Consider the following 16,177-nt stretch of genomic DNA (forward strand, 5'->3'; position numbering starts at 1 on the left):
GACCCCACAGTTCCTGGCATACGTCCTGATTGAGGGTCCACTCTGTCGGCAGCAACTGTCCTTGTCGACTGAGGAGATCCGCACGGACGTTCTCGACTCCGGCAATGAACCTTGTCAAGATCGTGATCTCTCTCGTCTTCGCCCAAAGCAGAATTTCTTTCGCTAGAGCGAACAGGGAGCGAGAGTGAGTTCCTCCTTGTTTCTTCAAGTATGCAAGGGCTGTGGTATTGTCCGAGTTGACTTGGACTACTCGACGGGAGACTTTGTCCTGAAAGAACTGGAGCGCTAACTGAACCGCTGCCAGCTCCTTGAAGTTGATATGCCAGGCTACCTGTTCCCCTCTCCAGGTGCCTGACACTTCCTCCCCCCCGGAGAACAACACTAGGTCGGGGTTCCGAAGCTTGAGGGATATGCCCTCTGGTAGCTTTAACGGATCGAGCCACCATCTTAGATGGCTCTTTACCTCTTCTGAGATGGTTAAGATCATGTCGAAGTTGTCCTTCTCTGTCAAGTTGTCCGACAGGAAGAACTGAAGAGGTCGAAGGTGTAGCCTCCCAGAGAAAACAACTTCTCCAGCGAGGGAAATGGTCCCCAGACAGACTTCATCCATTCCGCCCTCAACGAGCATGAATCCCTTCCCATAAGAAAGGCTGACACTTTCTCTATGGCCTTGTTGCTGATGTGCCTGGGACGGAAAAGCCCGAAAAGCCACTGAATCCATCTGAATCCCCAGATACACGATGGACTGTGTTGGGGTCAGATGTGACTTTTCGAAGTTCACCAGAAGTCCCAGGGACACAGCTAAAGACAGAGTCGTTTTGCAGGTCCTTCAGGCACCGGGTCTGCGAAGAAGCTCGTATGAGCCAGTCGTCCAGATAGAGCGAGATCCTGATGTTGGAAAGATGGAGCCACCTCGCCACATTCTTCATTAAGATGGTGAACACAAATGGGGCCGTACTCAGACCGAAACAAAGAGCCCTGAACTGAAACACCTTTCCTTTCAGGACGAACCGAAGGTACTTCATAGACTGGGGGTGATCGGGACGTGAAAGTATGCGTCCTGAAGATCGAGTGATACCATCCAATCTCCCGGTCTTTAAGGCCCCCAGAACTGACTGAGGTGTCTCCATCTTGAACTTCTGCTTTTCTATGAAGAGGTTCAGACGACTTACATCCAAGACTGGCCGCCACCCTCCCGAGTGTTTCGGAAACAAGAAAACAATCTGTTGTAAAATCCTGGCGTAGCCAGGTCTAAGACCTGTTCCACTGCTCATTTCTCGAGCATCTGCTCGAGCAGATCGAAAAGTATCTTCTGTTTTTCTTGAGGATACGACGGGACAAGTCCCTGGGAGTGGAAGTCAGAGGGGGAGGCCGCCTTACGAAAGGAATCTTGTACCCCTTCTCTATGATATTGAGAGACCAGGTGTCTGCCTCTCTTTCTCTCCAGGCTCCTCCAAACAACTGAAGCCTGGCTCCTACCGGTGACTGAAGTAATGCACTCTCACTTCTTGCCCTGGACTTAGCCGGGGCTCTACCTCTAGGAAGACTCCTTCCTCGGGGTAAAGATCTAGCTGAAGATCCTCCACAAAAGGGCTTCTGCTTCCTAATAGACTGGACTCCTGAAGACGTGGAAGGGACAGCAGGACGTCTCGACGACTGAGCCAAAAGGTCTTGAGTGGCTTTCTCCTGAAGACTTACTGCCAGATCCTTCACCATAGCCTGGGGAAGAGATGACTCGAGAAAGGCGCATACAAAAAGTTCTGTCTTCTGTGAGGGAGAGACAGACTTAGCCGCAAAATTGCAATAAAGCGATCTTTTCTTCAACACGCCTGCTGAAAAATGAGAGGCTAACTCCTCTGAGCCATCCCTGACGGCCTTGTCCATACATGACAATACACTGGACAGCTCCCCCAAGCTGATTGAATCTGGCTTACGAGACTGGTTGTCTAACACACCGAGACACCAGTCTAAAAAGTTAAAAACTTCCAAGGACCTATAAAGACCCTTCAACAGATGGTCAAGTTCCGAAGTCGTCCACGACACCTTCGCTGAGGCTAAAAGAGCTCTTCTTGAGGCATCCACAACACTGGCGAAATCTCCTTGTGCTGACGTCGGAACCTCAGTCCTAACTCCTCACCGGTTTCATACACATCCCTGCCTTACCGCTAAGCCTAGACGGAGGCAGGGCGAAAGTGGTGCTTCCCTTAGCTTTTCTAGTCTCCATCCAGGCGTTAACCTTACGGAAAGCCCTCTTGGTAGACAACGACGTCTTCATTTTGACAAACCCTGGTGTTTCTTAGCTTTCGACGACGAAAACTGCGATGGAGGAGAAGGAGGAGCAGAAGGAAGGAAGGTATCTCCAAATGAATCCGAGCAGCCGAGCCAATATACTTGGTAGTCTGAAGAAGACGACGTCGAGGGTTGTTCTTCGTCAACATCCTCAGAAGAACAGCTTAATTCCCCTTCTTCCTTACCCGAGTGAAACTCCGAAGAAAGAGGCAGAAGTCCTTTCGCTCCAAGTCTCATGTCAGAACGACGATGAGAAGAAGAGGGTAGTGTACCCTTACAACAGAATCCTTAACAGTCACAGGATCAGCAATCACAACTTGAGTAGAACGCGAAGTTGAAGGAAGACGTGTACGTCAGCCAAAGACTCGGGAACAACGTCCGATCGAGAGCGAACTTCCATATTCTCGTCCAAAGAGCTCTTACGACAATGTCTACTAGCGTCCATCGGAGCGTCCAATCTAGCGTCCCTCCGAGCGTCCAACGAAGCGTCCAAATCAGCGTCCAAGGAAGCGTCCAAAGAAGCGTCGAGCGGAGCGTCTCTCCTAGCGTCCCTGCGAACGTCCCGCGAAGAAACAGGGACTGACACTTGACGAGCGTCCCGTTGAGCGTCAACACAAGAATGACGAAGCGGAGCAGAACGTACTAAAGTTTGTCCGTCTGGAACTAAAACATTGTCATCAGAAACGTCGATGTCGGAACGCCGAGCGTCCTCACGTCGAGAAGAGAGGGCAGAATGAAGAAACCTCTCTCTCTCCTGACGTTTACCGCCACCTCTAGACGAACACTGGGGAGCAGAACGAAGCCTAGAGGGCGAAATACCAGGAGATGAGGACGAAAGAGGAGCAGGTGGAGAAGACTGTCTTGTTCTCTTGATCGGAAGTCTGTCGTCTTTCTTGCGACGAGGAACCGAATCATTCTGCTTAAGTAAAGCGTCCAGTTGCCGTTGCATAGCAAGAAGTCTCCTTACGAGGAGACGAGCTGTGCCTGTGAGAAGGTGAGGGGCGAGGGGACGCCTTCTTCCTTCTCCCAGGAACAGCCTTGGCTCTAGAGCGACTGGGGCGCTACGATGGCGTCATCATCCGATGACGTCCTAGACTTCTGGGGCGGAAAGGCTACGCTTTCCGGAGAAGAATGCCAATCAGACATAGCATGACGTGAAGCGTCTTGATCTTGAAGAGTCCTCTTCAAAGGCCGCGAATCCGGACGAGATTCCCACCCCTTGCGCGGGGAGGACGCGTCGGAAGACGAGAAACAATCTCTCAGGATACGTGCTCGAGCACGCTCCTTAGCAGCCTGGGAAGCATCCACAGGAACTGCTGAAGGGACGTCAGATCGGTGGGGGATCCCCGTAACCCTCCTTCGGCCTTCGACATGCCCTCTCCCTGAGTCCTGGAGTCCGGCAGAGGTCCCAGCCTAGAGGCGCTATAGGGCCGATCTGACGCCCCCTCCACTTCACTAGGGGCACTATCACTGCACTTAGTTTGCCTGTTTTCAAGGGCAAGAATGAATCCAGAATAAGAGAAAGAGCATTACCCTCCGCAGATACCACTTGAGGGCCCGAAGGCAACACTACGGGGTTAGGAGACACAAAATCTAAAGGAGGGTTAGAAGGGGTTACATTAAGGCCCGAATTTGAGTTGAAAATCCGAAAAATATCAAAAAATTACGAAAACACGCTACATGGCACCTTCAGGTGTGGAGATTCCAATGGCGTAGCGCGGCCAGTCGTATGACGCAATTTAAATGTACAATGGAGGCATTTAAATACCCACGCTGTCCTTTTAAACGCCCACTTGACTCAGTACTCATTTTGTTTTGTTTACAGTTCACTCAAAAATTGAGATATCTCGATTTTTTTTTTTTTTTAATCTAATCGTTGTAAGCTGTACGATATGTTGGGCGCTTAGTTATCTCCTGGCAGAAATCTAACGCACGCTGCGGGACCAAAACAAAACAAAACAGTCGTGTTTACATGCGGTTTTTTGTTTTTCACGTCGGTTTTCCATCTTTTACCGCCAATTCGTCGTGTTTTATTTGTGCTGTGACAAGAAGTGACTATACAATGCGTCCTACAAAGCACAAGCAAGCCTTGAGAGCTCGTATGCTTGCAGCATTGCAAATAAAACGTGAAAAAGGAAACCAAAAACCACAATAAGATCAGTGGCTCCCACGTGTTTGCTAGTGAAGGTGAATCTGTGGACAACGGTAACAATGGAACCGTGGAAATACCGGGAACAGTGAAGGGAAAAAAGTATGTTTCCTTGAAGACAAGGAACTTCCTGTTAGCGAAAATATTGTGATGATTGGTGAAGACAAGCTAACGCTTGCTGAAGTGATTGTGTGTGACAACAAAAAATGCAAATCGAAGTGCAAAGTTGATGTGAAAAGAAATCATTATGAAGTAGATTTGGTTGTCCAGTGTATCAAATGTGATAAGATAATGTATGAATGTAAGCCTGAAAGAGTAACAGTTCCCAATACGAAAAAGGTTTTTACTGATACCAATCAAAGAATGGTTTTATCTTCCCTGATGAATGATATTGGTTGTGTAGGCCTAAAGAGACAAAGTGGCATTCTAGGTTCACCACCATTATCGTCTTGGATGTTTGATAAATATCAAAATGCCCTTTGTGATGCTGTGCTGGATAAGTACAATAAATTGAAAGAACTTGCTATAAATGGTGTATTTGAATATTATAAAGAGGAGGGACAGATGCCTGATGAAAATGGAGTGATCGAAGTGGATGTGACTTATGATGCAACATGGTTGACACGAGGTCACAAGTCGAAGATAGGTGTGGCATTTGTAATAGAGGCTGATACTGGAATAATTCTTGATTTTGAAGTGCTTTGCTCATATTGTCATAGCTGTCTATACTTGCTAAGACTAAGAAGTGAGAAAATATCAAAAGAAGAATATGAAAAGAGAGTAAAACAACATAAAGATGCAAATAATGTAAAAAAAATTACTCTGGTTCCTCTGGTGGTATGGAGGCTCAGGCTGCCATTACAATGTGGTCTGAGATCAGTATCATTGAATAAAATGAGGTATAGAAGTAAATGGTTAGTGATGGGGGAGGTTCATTCTACTTATAGCTCGTTGATGAAACTGAATGATGGAGAGGGACCTTATGGATCAGACTGCAAAGTTATAAAACTTGAATGCATAAATCATGTTTCCAAGAGACTAGGAACAAGACTGAGAGCGCTAAAGAAAATGTTTAGGGAAAAAAAAGGAAAGAGATTTGTAAGCTTGTTAGGAGGAGTTGATAGACTTACTGATAAAGTTATAGATGCTCTCGTTCGTTATTATGGTTATGGTGTGAGGAGGAATGTCAATAAAACAGCTGTAGACATGAGAAAGGATATACTTTCCTCTTACTATCATTGCATAAGCAATGATGAAAAACCCCAACATCATTTATGTCCAAATGGGAGTGACTCCTGGTGTTTTTATAATAGGGTCTCATGCAGGGACTTGAACCACAGTCCCATAATGGAAATGAAAGTTTCAGAGTGACAGATGAAATGAATGAGGCAATTTTGAAAATATATGAAGACCTGACAAGCTGTCCTTCCTTATTGAGAGATGTTTGAAAGGAAAGACTCAAAATGCTAATGAAAGTTACATAGTAAATTGTGGTCCCAAGTGCAATAAAACAAAATTTTGTGGCTTTGACTAAAGTTCAGTTGCTGCAAGGGTTATGCGATTCAGCACAATTTTGGCTATGGTGATGAACTTGTGCTAACTGAATTGGGCTTAGGGACAAACAACTGAAAGGTAAAACATTGGTGCGAAGAATATTTTTGAAAAGAGAAAAGAATATCACACTGTTTCTGAACCATCCAACAAAAGGAGGAAAAGAGGAGCAACAGGAAAAGATTATCTTCCGGGTGGATACTAAGCTACAACTCTTAGTAAGTATAACCTGGCCACAATGAATCTGTGGCACCAGAAATACAAACTATATATATGTATTAATTATATCTATTATTATACATATATGTTTAGAAATAATATCCCATCTACTCAGATAAGAGAAGAGGGGAGGGGACCATGGAGCCATACTGCATGCCTCCGCATCAACACATCTCAATCGTACAGTAAGGTAGGCAGTTTTTAAAACCCTCTAAGAGGTTTAATTATTTATAATTATTTTTAAAACTTTACCTATGCATAATACATATCTACTTATACAGTAGACCAAATTGTATGACTATATCACCTCAAATGGAGTGGTAGTGACGCTTTGAATGTTTCAGAAACTTTGAACGCGATTTTCTCGGTTTTAATTTTTTTCGGCTAAAATGTAAAATATCTTCGTTAATATGCAAAGATAATTTGATGGGGCAAATTTCATTCTGATTGTGAAAGTTTTCTCTACAGATGTCATTTGGCAGATTGTATAACGTCTACCTAGGATTTTGTAATATTTTTTTGTTTATTGTTTTATTGTGGAAAAACGTTAATCGGCAACCCTTCGTAAAAAATAAGTGGTTTATGAAAATTTTGACAAATAGAGTTTATTTGTACTGTTGAATAGATATTGTGTTGTAATTTTGAAGGCTACAACTGTGTTAGTTATCATTATTATTTTGTTAAAAATATATATATTTTATTTTATTTTAACAGAATATCGGGTAGTTTTGACCCTAGAGTAATGAAAATTTATAGGAGGCATATCCATTACATAGTAGGTGCACTCAGAAATTTTCAAGAACATCCTGTCACGCTCTAATTTATTATGTAGGATTCATACGTCTTTCATGTACATCATCCAAACTTTCGCACTCATTACAGCGAAAATCATCTTACAAAACTTGCCCCCTACAACCTTTACACAATGTGTGAGGATCAACCAAGGCTTTTGGTAGCCTCACCTGCATTCAACTTTCAAACACACCCTGGCGCTAAGCCGAACTAGATCCAGACATATTTAAAGGAAAAAAACCAAGCAAATTCAAAAACAATCCAAAGTCATGTATGCCAAGCTATCGATCCAAAAACAAAAAACCAAAAAGTCAAGAGGATACTCAAGCCAATGAAAAGTTTTCCAAAATCCTGAGGTGGAGGTGTGTAAATAGTTGTTTACGACACCGGCGACAGAAGAAATCTGATAGAAAATGGGAATGGTTCCTGATACCCGCCTCCCAGCGGCGGGAATGGGTACTAACCACCCTACTCCACTACGTGTGTCGTAAGTTTTTTAGAAATTCTGTCGGACTTCAGAGAATACAGCTATATATATATATCTGACAGGTAAGTTTCATGAACAAATTAGGGTTTTCTGAATTCTTGAGCAAGCGGACACAGTCTGAGTTTGCACTAACTGGGTTAGTTTGGGGTTGGGAATCCGTAGTGTTCGGAGTCCTCAAACTCTAGGAGTAGAGGAACCAATTGCTCTTGGGCCAGTGGGAGCTACTAGAGCTACTTGGCCTTTGAATGTCCTGAGTTTGTCTAAAACTTTCATGAGAAGGTTCACCGGAGGGAAGAGGTAAATATTCTTCCATTTGTTCCAATCGAGGATCACATCCGTAGCGTATGCTAGAGGATCGAGGTTGGGTGCCACGTAACAAGGGAGTTTGTGGTTTGACTCCGTGGCGAAGAGGTCTACTTGGAGTCCGGGGACTTGTAGACTGATTCCAATTGAATGAACTCCTGTCCAGTGTCACTCCGATTCCAACGGAGTGGAGCGAGATAGAGCATCTGCTACTACGTTCTTGACTCCTGCCAGGGTGAGTGGCTGACAGGTGCCATTTGTTTTTGTTTGCCAGAGAGAAGATGGCTATCATGACATGGTTCAAGTGGCTTGACTTGGATCCGCCCCTGTTGATGCAGTGTACTACTACTGCACTGTCCAGAACTAGTTTGAAAATGTGAGTTCTTGGGCGGACGGAGTCGTTTCAGTGTGAGGAATACTGCCATGGCCTCCAGTACATTGATATGTAGCTGGCGGAATGTTAACGACCAAGTTCCTTGAGCTTTTTCGTACTGGGAGTATCCTCCCCACCCTGTTAGTGAGGCGTCTGTGTGGTCACTAATGATGGAGGAGGGAACTGTAGAGGAATTGCTTGAAAGATTCTTTGTCTCCGTCCATGGGCGGAGACGTTCCGTAAGATCGCTGGGATAGAGGCTAGTTTGTCCCGTGATCTGCAATTCGCTCTTGAGCGCCATACTCTGTTTTATATCTTTGAGTTTGGCTCTGAGCAGAACGTCTGTGACTGATGCAAAATGGAGTGAGCCCAGGATCCTCTCCTGGCACCTCCGGGATGTTTGTGTTGTTTGAGAATTGTTTTTGTAGCTCTTGCAATTTCTTTCCTTTTCAACGACGGAATTGATAGTGTGTGCGATTGCAAGTCCCACTGAAGGCCTAACCATGGAATCGAGATTCCGGTGTTAGTCTGGACTTGGTTTTGTTTATTTGGAAACCTAAATGTTCCAGGAATTTGATCACTTTGACCGTTGCTTCCTTGCATTCTTTGGGGTTCTTTGCCCAAATAAGCCAATCGTCCAGATAAGCCACTAACATTATTCCCCTGTTTCCTTAGCTCTTGCACTACTGCTTCCGCCAATTTGGTGAAGATCCTGGGGGCTATGTTGAGCCCGAATGGCATTACTTTGAAGGAGTAGGATCTGTTGCCTAGTTTGAAGCCTAGGAACGGACGGAAGTGTCTGGCTATGGGAACATGATAGTAGGCATCTGTAAGAGTCTATAGAGGTTGTGAACGGCCCCACGGGAAAGTAAGGTCCGTACCTGTGAAACGGTCAGCATCCTGAACTTGTCGCAATGAATGTATAAGTTCAGATGGGACAAGTCTAAGATGATTCTTCGGTTTTCCGAGTCTTCTTTGGCAACGCTGAACAAGCGTCCTTGAAATTTTAATTGTTGACTCTTGAGACTACTCCTTTGAGAAGGTCTTTGGTATACTCTACCAATTCCGTGTTGGTGCTTGATAGAATCTGTTTGTCGGAGGAGGGGGTGGCCCTCTAGCCAACTCCAACCTAGGCCTTTTGTCCACTATACTTTGAGCCCAAGGGCTGAACCCCACCGCTGGCGGAAGAGGTACAGCCTCCCTCTACCTTGGGACTCTCACTGCTGGTTTGCGAGGGGCGGTCACCTCTTGCTCCTCGGAAAACCTCTTCCTCTGTTTGCAGCCCTGCCGGACTCTGAATCGAGAGGCCACCTCTTGCTCTGCTACCTCTCGCCAAACCTATTGAAAGCCTGAAGTTCTGGCTTTCATAGTTGGAGTTGTAGGCTGGCAGACAGCAAAGGAAGTAGAGGGTTGAGGTTTGCTGGGGACTGAGGGGTCAGGACAAGGTATTGTTTGCTGACCCCTTCGACGATGGTTGCCCTTGTGATGCTGGGACTGCCTGAACCAACGTCTGCTGAGAAGGCTGGAAGGGAGAGAACTTCCTTGGTTTCTTCTTGATCCTTTGGTAGGACCAGAAGATTCCTGCCTCTGCTTTGCTACCAGTCCCCACCTGACTTTGAGGCACTGGTTAACCTTTGAGGCTTCATGAAGGACTTCTGCTACCACTGGTGCTGGGAAGAGGTCCATTCCCCAAATTGAGGAAGCAATCAGTTTGTTCGGTTCATGGCGGATAGTAGCTTCCGCCAGAACGTGCTTCCTACAATTCCTCCTGGCTATGAGGAAGTTGTAAAGGTCACACTGCATGGTGTGCAGCAGACCTTTAGCCAAAAACTTTAAAACAACGGCTCTTGTTGGTATACAAAGAGCCGTCACCTCCGCCATAGTCATGGAGGAAAGGGATCTCGCGAGCCTGGTCCAGGCGTCGTACTCCGTCTGGATGAGGGAGTCCGACAACCTAGAAGTCTCTCACTAAAGAGAGGTGGCACAGTCCGCCTTTAGTTTTCCTACTGAAAAAGTAGGAACTGCCCCCTCGAAGTACGTCTCGGAGCCTGGGACTAAGAGAGAGGTGGGTTCCGTCTCTCGTAGTTGAGGCAGGGGCTCATCTTTCAGGGCCGGCCTGAAAAGGTTGCTTCCACTACCTTAAGGGTCAGTGGTAGCGGAGTCCCTTCCACCGGAGTAAAAATGGTGAAGGGACTTCTAAAGGATGTGATGCGGGTATTTTCACACCCCCATTTCCTCCAGACTTCTCATTAGAGTCTGCTGTGCCTGTTCCCTCGGATGGATCACTGTCCTTGGGAACTTTGTCTTCTCTCATCATTGCTGCTTCCGTTAGCCGGACGTAGCCAATGAATGGTGGTTTGAAGGTCCCGGTGGGGTGGAACTCGAAGTTCCTCACGCCTTCGAGTTCCTATGCCTTCGATGGTCAACATTCCGTTGACAAACGGGGCATATGAAGCAGTCCCCTCCAAGGGTTGGCCGCCTTGAATTCCGGCAGTTGGCTGGAATCTGGCATTGGAAGAGGAGAAGGTGGCACAGTTAGGGGGGAACATGCCGCGATCGAGGTTTGAATCCCGCGATGGCATTCTCCTGAGCGGCCAGCCATTCCGCCAGCGATTGGATCGACTGCCGGAAGACGTAACAGAACTGGAGGAGCTGGGAGAGCACCGACCGACCTTGTTGTCAACCAAGGCCCTACGATCACTCCCACCTGCTCCAGAATGTTTGCCGAAAAGGATTCGGGATCAAAAGGCGGGACTTGAGCCCGATCCTTACGTGATTTACGTTTGTTTGGGGGACCTCGACGCAGACGAAGAGGCCACCCTTGACCTAACTGTTCCGGGGTGGTAAGCCGGAGTTACAGGTGTCTCCGCCAAGATGACCGATTTCTTGGGGAGAGACTTTTTAGTTTCTCCTCGGTCGACTTAGCCTTGGGGATCACTGAAGCAACCTTAGGTCGGACAGACTGCTGGTCTTCAGTGAAGCCCCGGAAAGAAGTGGAAGTAGAAGGATCAGTGGAAGGTGATGGAGAAAGGGAACTCAGGAAAGGGCCCTGAGAACCCACAGAAGCTGCCCCTACTACACCCTTACCTGTAACCCATGGAGTCAATAGCCATGGGTTCGACGTCGAGGTTCATTGCCGCAACGTCTTTCTGCTATGTCCCTCTGGGAAATCCCCATCCTGAAGGGAGATCATGACCTGGAGGTCGGCCAGCAAAGGGGCGGCCGCTATCGGGTCCACCACTGATCCTTTCTTGGCTCCTGGGAATACTAGGTCCGCCATGTCCTGGTAAGAATGTAGGGGCGGCCCTTCAATTCGAATTCCGGCCAAAACCCCCTACCCATGCTTTGAGAGTAGACAAAGCCTTCTTCTTCTCCTCATCAGAACCCTGTAAGAAAGGTTTAGAGTTAGGGAGAGGATAGGGGAGGAATGTCTGTTGTGTTGAGACTATGTGAATATGTGTCCCATATGTGAAAGGTATATAATAAATAACAAGTATTCCAGGTGATAATGAATGAAGGAAGTGCTAAGAAAACTTACTACTAGTGAGGCATTGCCTACTAGCAAGTAGCAGGTTTGGCAGGCTTCGTGGTGCCAAACTATAAAATCCTCCACTTTCACTGCACATCCTGCATGAGAGCGGCATACTATATGGCCGCATGGGTCTTGGAGGACGGCACTGCACCCAATCTCCTGGCAGCACAACATCTGTAAGTCAAAGGATACATGAGTACCAATGACAACCTCCGGTGGTATAAAATCAAATAAAATATCCGTGGTGCCAGAGTAGGACGATGGATAGAGTTCTACGTATAAGTGGCATGCAAAGGATGCCAGAGTAAGCTCTAATGCTCGCTCCGTATGAATATACGTAGAAAAGTTACGAGGGGGGAAGAAAGTCTCTGCCTCTGCCTAAGCTCACTTGTTATATGGTTAAAAATAGACTCCGTAGAGCCGGAGTTCTCCATATGGCCCGAGTTAATTAATATTGAGTGAGCAATGTCAAACTTCTAACGAAGCAAGGGATAATGCAAGAGGCGGAAATAAAAAAACCTCCCGGAGTAACGCAAAAGGTTTTAAACAATAAATTAGAATAAAAATAAAAACCCATCATATCAGTAAGTGCTCGTGTAAACTATCCTAAGTGGATAGGCACCAGTGGTTCCTCCCCCCTCTCTATGTTCGTAGCGGCGGATAGACACCTGCCGGACTGAACTGGGGGGGAAAAGGGTAGGGAAGTACTGTGGGGTAGGGGAGCCCTCCCCCTGAGCAGCCAGTTAAGGACGGAGAAGTAGGGGGAGGAGGTGGTCCCGAGCCCCCGAGAGACACATGACGAGAGAGAACACCAGTAGGGGGGAGCTCCCCACCAGCCCCGTGAGTCACCCCCTCTCTTGCAGACTCGGACGCTAGCTGTGAGAAACGAGTCATCACCCATGACGGGGTGGATGGCAATGTATGGAGGGGGAAAATGGGGGTGGACGGGTGGGGGATCCGTAACCGGGTGGCTCACCGCAATCGACCAGTGGTCTTCCCAGCCAGGTGATAAACACGAGGTGGGGAAGAGCCGTCAGAACAACATCAATATCACTGATATATATAGGATTACTTATAATAAATCATCAAATAATAAAATTAAAGCGATATCTTAAAGCTAGACTAACACGGGGAACACGAAGCTAATCAATCAGAAGAATAGGCTAATCGCCGATCCGAAGAAAGGGGTATGTTAGCCTAATCTAACATCTAGTTCAAGAAAACGGGGGTAGCTAATCACCAATCGACAATTGGGTATGAAAGCCTAACCTAACGGTAAAAATAGTGATAACAGGGTAAGCTAATCGCCATACCGAAGCATGGTGTATGTTAGCCCAACCTAGTACCTACAATATTATTAATTGGTAATCAGGAACTAGAGAAGGTAAGAGGGAACATCAGAATAATAAGATGATATAACTCTCAAAACCATGACTGATAAAAAGTCCTAACAACGTAAGGCGTAGCTAGACTAAGGTCCGAAACGTGCGGTCGGAGCGTGCCCCGTGGGAGGCCTAACTAATAAGCTAACTGCATAAAATATATAGAGACTATGTGTAAGTAACCATATCTAAAGTACTGTGAGAAGGAAATCCCTCACGGTATGGAAGACTGAAAGAGAGAACCCGTACCGCCATGCGGTCGAGGGGCATACCATCCGGCCGATAAGGCTCCGAATATATAAAAACACGAAGATCATCATAAAATGAGATCAGTAACCCCAAACAGTACTTAACTTAGAAGCAGAAGCTGAAGACATCTTGAAATAAAAGATAAATCCAGAAAAAGCGAATACACAGCACAGAAAAATTTTAACATGTGATGGTAAAGCACGCTATCGAAGGAATGACGTCTCAGGCGTCGGAGGCGCTCACGGTAGTAGTAGACCGGGAGCTGTAGCACGGCTCCTCCGTAGTTCGGGGTTTTGTCGAAGGAAGAAGCTAAATGGCAAGGGACCTCTGGTAGTGATTCCACTCGCTCCTTACTATACCGACACTTCTATTAGAGGTGAGCGAGCCATTTATCTTGGCATTATATTGTTTCTTTTTTCTCTAGGATGAATAGCAATATTTATTCCTAAGAAATAGTATCCAAGGAACCATTTCACAGGGCGACACAGGTTAAGCCCAGAAAGATATTTGTAACTTTGCAAACTGGACAGGTGACACAATTAGTGATCTGAATAGGAACACAATACTTACTATAGCTCTGTTCAGGGCATCGGTGAAATCCTCTTCTGAGAGTCTCAGCAAAGATTTTGCTTGTTCCTTTGTAGTTGACCATACAAGAGAACTTCTGTTATGTGAAAGCTGAAAAAACAACATAAATAATATACCCAGATATAGTTTAGTAACTTACATCAATAAAAAAATTTTTCCAAACAATTTCAATCCTTTACAGCTTAAAAGTCATTGCTGGACACAATCATCACCCCTAACTCTGTGTGATGCAAAGCCATTTGTGGCTTTTCAGTACTTTATCTTCCACAAATCTCCTTTTAACCTTGGTGAACACAGGAGCCCAGCTTACACTACTAAAAACCATTCTCCCAACCCGCACCCAGCTCATTCACCTTTTCATTATTATCTCCTCTGCATGTGGAACTTTAATAATTTCTAACTCCTAATCCTGTATTATGTGTTAAAGCTTTACTCTCAATTGACAATATCTTTTGGATTTAGTTTCATTATCTTATGATTCACAGATGTATACAGTACCAATACAGATCATACTAGAATTATGTATACTTAATCTTACTTCAGTAAGCAATTTGTCTATTTGTTATTCAGCCTGACCACTGTTTGTTTTGCAATTGTAGTCTTTTCACTAAATATCTGCCCTTATTACAGTAGCACTTCAGTCTTTCGTAGATTTCTTTTGAGCCTAGAATAGCTACTAAAATTATGTTTGGCTGAGAAACTTATACGACAGTAATCATATATAAAAGAATAGGTCATACTTATTTACACATTACAGCTGTTGAGACTAAATACCTATAAAACTAACAGAAGACATTATTTAATACTCAAACACAAAAAGGTAAAAGATATTACTACTTATAACTTAACTCATGTCTCCATTAATAGATAACCTAGGTGACCCCACATTCATTATAATGGATAACAAGTGCCAAGAAATGATACAATAAATTGCTCTAATTACATTATGAAATGTCAATGTACCATCAGATTTGTAACACTGGTCCTGCCTTGATTTCTACTCGAATGGGCTACTCTTCTGGAAATAATCAATAAAGAATTCTGGTTGTCTGAAATACATATCAAAATCCAGTTCTTCAACATCTTGGCTTCTTCAAATACAAGTATTTTAGGAAGGATTAAATGTTTAAAAGGAAAGAAATCTTAGCTGAGTTTCTTATAACAAAAAATAAGAGTATGTTTAAGAAAAGCCATCACTCTTCTGCCTCGTACGTGATTATCAATGTTAATGCCACAACAGTCCAATCACTCTCTTCATGTAAAAAGATTATGTAAATTACATTTACTTTGGTCAAATTTTGTAATGATGATGGTTTCTTAAGTCTCCTGAGCACCATTTATATTGAATTAAGAAAATTTAGTTCAAACTGTGTCAACAATTTTATTACACTTGAACTAGAGCTGCTTAAATAATTTGAAAAGCAATAAGAAAAAAAATGGTACTATTTGTTCTTCCAAACCCATTATTATTATTATTAATAGGGGTTAGTTTTTCCAGACCTCTGAGTCTCAAGTAGACTCTTCTTGGGCTGGTTCTCAGGGATCAATCCTGAGAAGGGAAGAAGAAGAAGAAGAAGAAGAAGAAGAAGAAAAAAATAATAATAATAAATTAGACTTAATTGAGAAACCCGTCTTATTTAAAAAATTTATGATTTATTAATGAAAAATCCCTGCTTTCAGCAAGAATATTTTTCATTTCCGAACTCCGCAGATAAATAGATCTTTGCTGGGTCCAATTTGGGCACTCAACAAGCAAATGCTGTACTGTCATGGGTGTTTGACATCTGTTACATTTCACTGGGTCAGCATGTGATCTTGACATCAAGTGACCATGTGAGAATCTTGTGTGTCCTATACGTAGCCTTGCTAGGATCACCTCTTTTGATCTTTCCTCCTGTGAGGATCATAGACTTCAGTTTTTATGTTTTTAAGTTTATTTGTTGTTGGCACCGAGGCCCATTCTTCTTTCCAATCCGGTAAATCAATGTTTTGTACATGAACTTTCCTGTCAGATATATACTTAGCTATACGTCTCTGACGTCACGACAGAATTCAAAACTCGCGGCACACGCGACAGGTAGGTCAGGTGATCTACCTTACCCGCCGCTGGGTGGCGGATGTAAGAACCAATCTCCCTTTCCAGCCAGAATTTTTCTGTCGCCGGTGACGACTACACCTGTGGTTGTTACCTCCTGACAGCTTTATTCATTTCTCGTTGCCGTGGATTTATTTGGACTGACTTTCGGTGAAGTACCTGATCTTG

The 16,177-nt window shown here is 44.7% G+C and overlaps 2 protein-coding genes across 2 annotated transcripts in view; both read right to left on the bottom strand.

The window, feature by feature from the left end:
• The window catches only part of LOC135215088 (ubiquinone biosynthesis monooxygenase COQ6, mitochondrial-like), a gene marked incomplete at its 3' end in the record, with an annotated part of 32,148 nt that extends 18,114 nt beyond the window's left edge, over positions 1-14,034 (bottom strand). The window contains exon 1 of the mRNA XM_064249562.1: positions 13,897-14,034. Within this exon, the coding sequence (XP_064105632.1) occupies positions 13,897-14,019 (123 nt within the window). The remainder of the gene's footprint in view (positions 1-13,896) is intronic.
• The window catches only part of LOC135215076 (ubiquinone biosynthesis monooxygenase COQ6, mitochondrial-like), an 85,871-nt gene that overhangs the window by 44,440 nt on the left and 25,254 nt on the right, over positions 1-16,177 (bottom strand).

The sequence above is a fragment of the Macrobrachium nipponense genome, chromosome 19, assembly GCF_015104395.2.
Source record: "Macrobrachium nipponense isolate FS-2020 chromosome 19, ASM1510439v2, whole genome shotgun sequence".
In the NCBI taxonomy this organism is placed as follows: Eukaryota; Metazoa; Arthropoda; class Malacostraca; order Decapoda; family Palaemonidae; genus Macrobrachium; species Macrobrachium nipponense.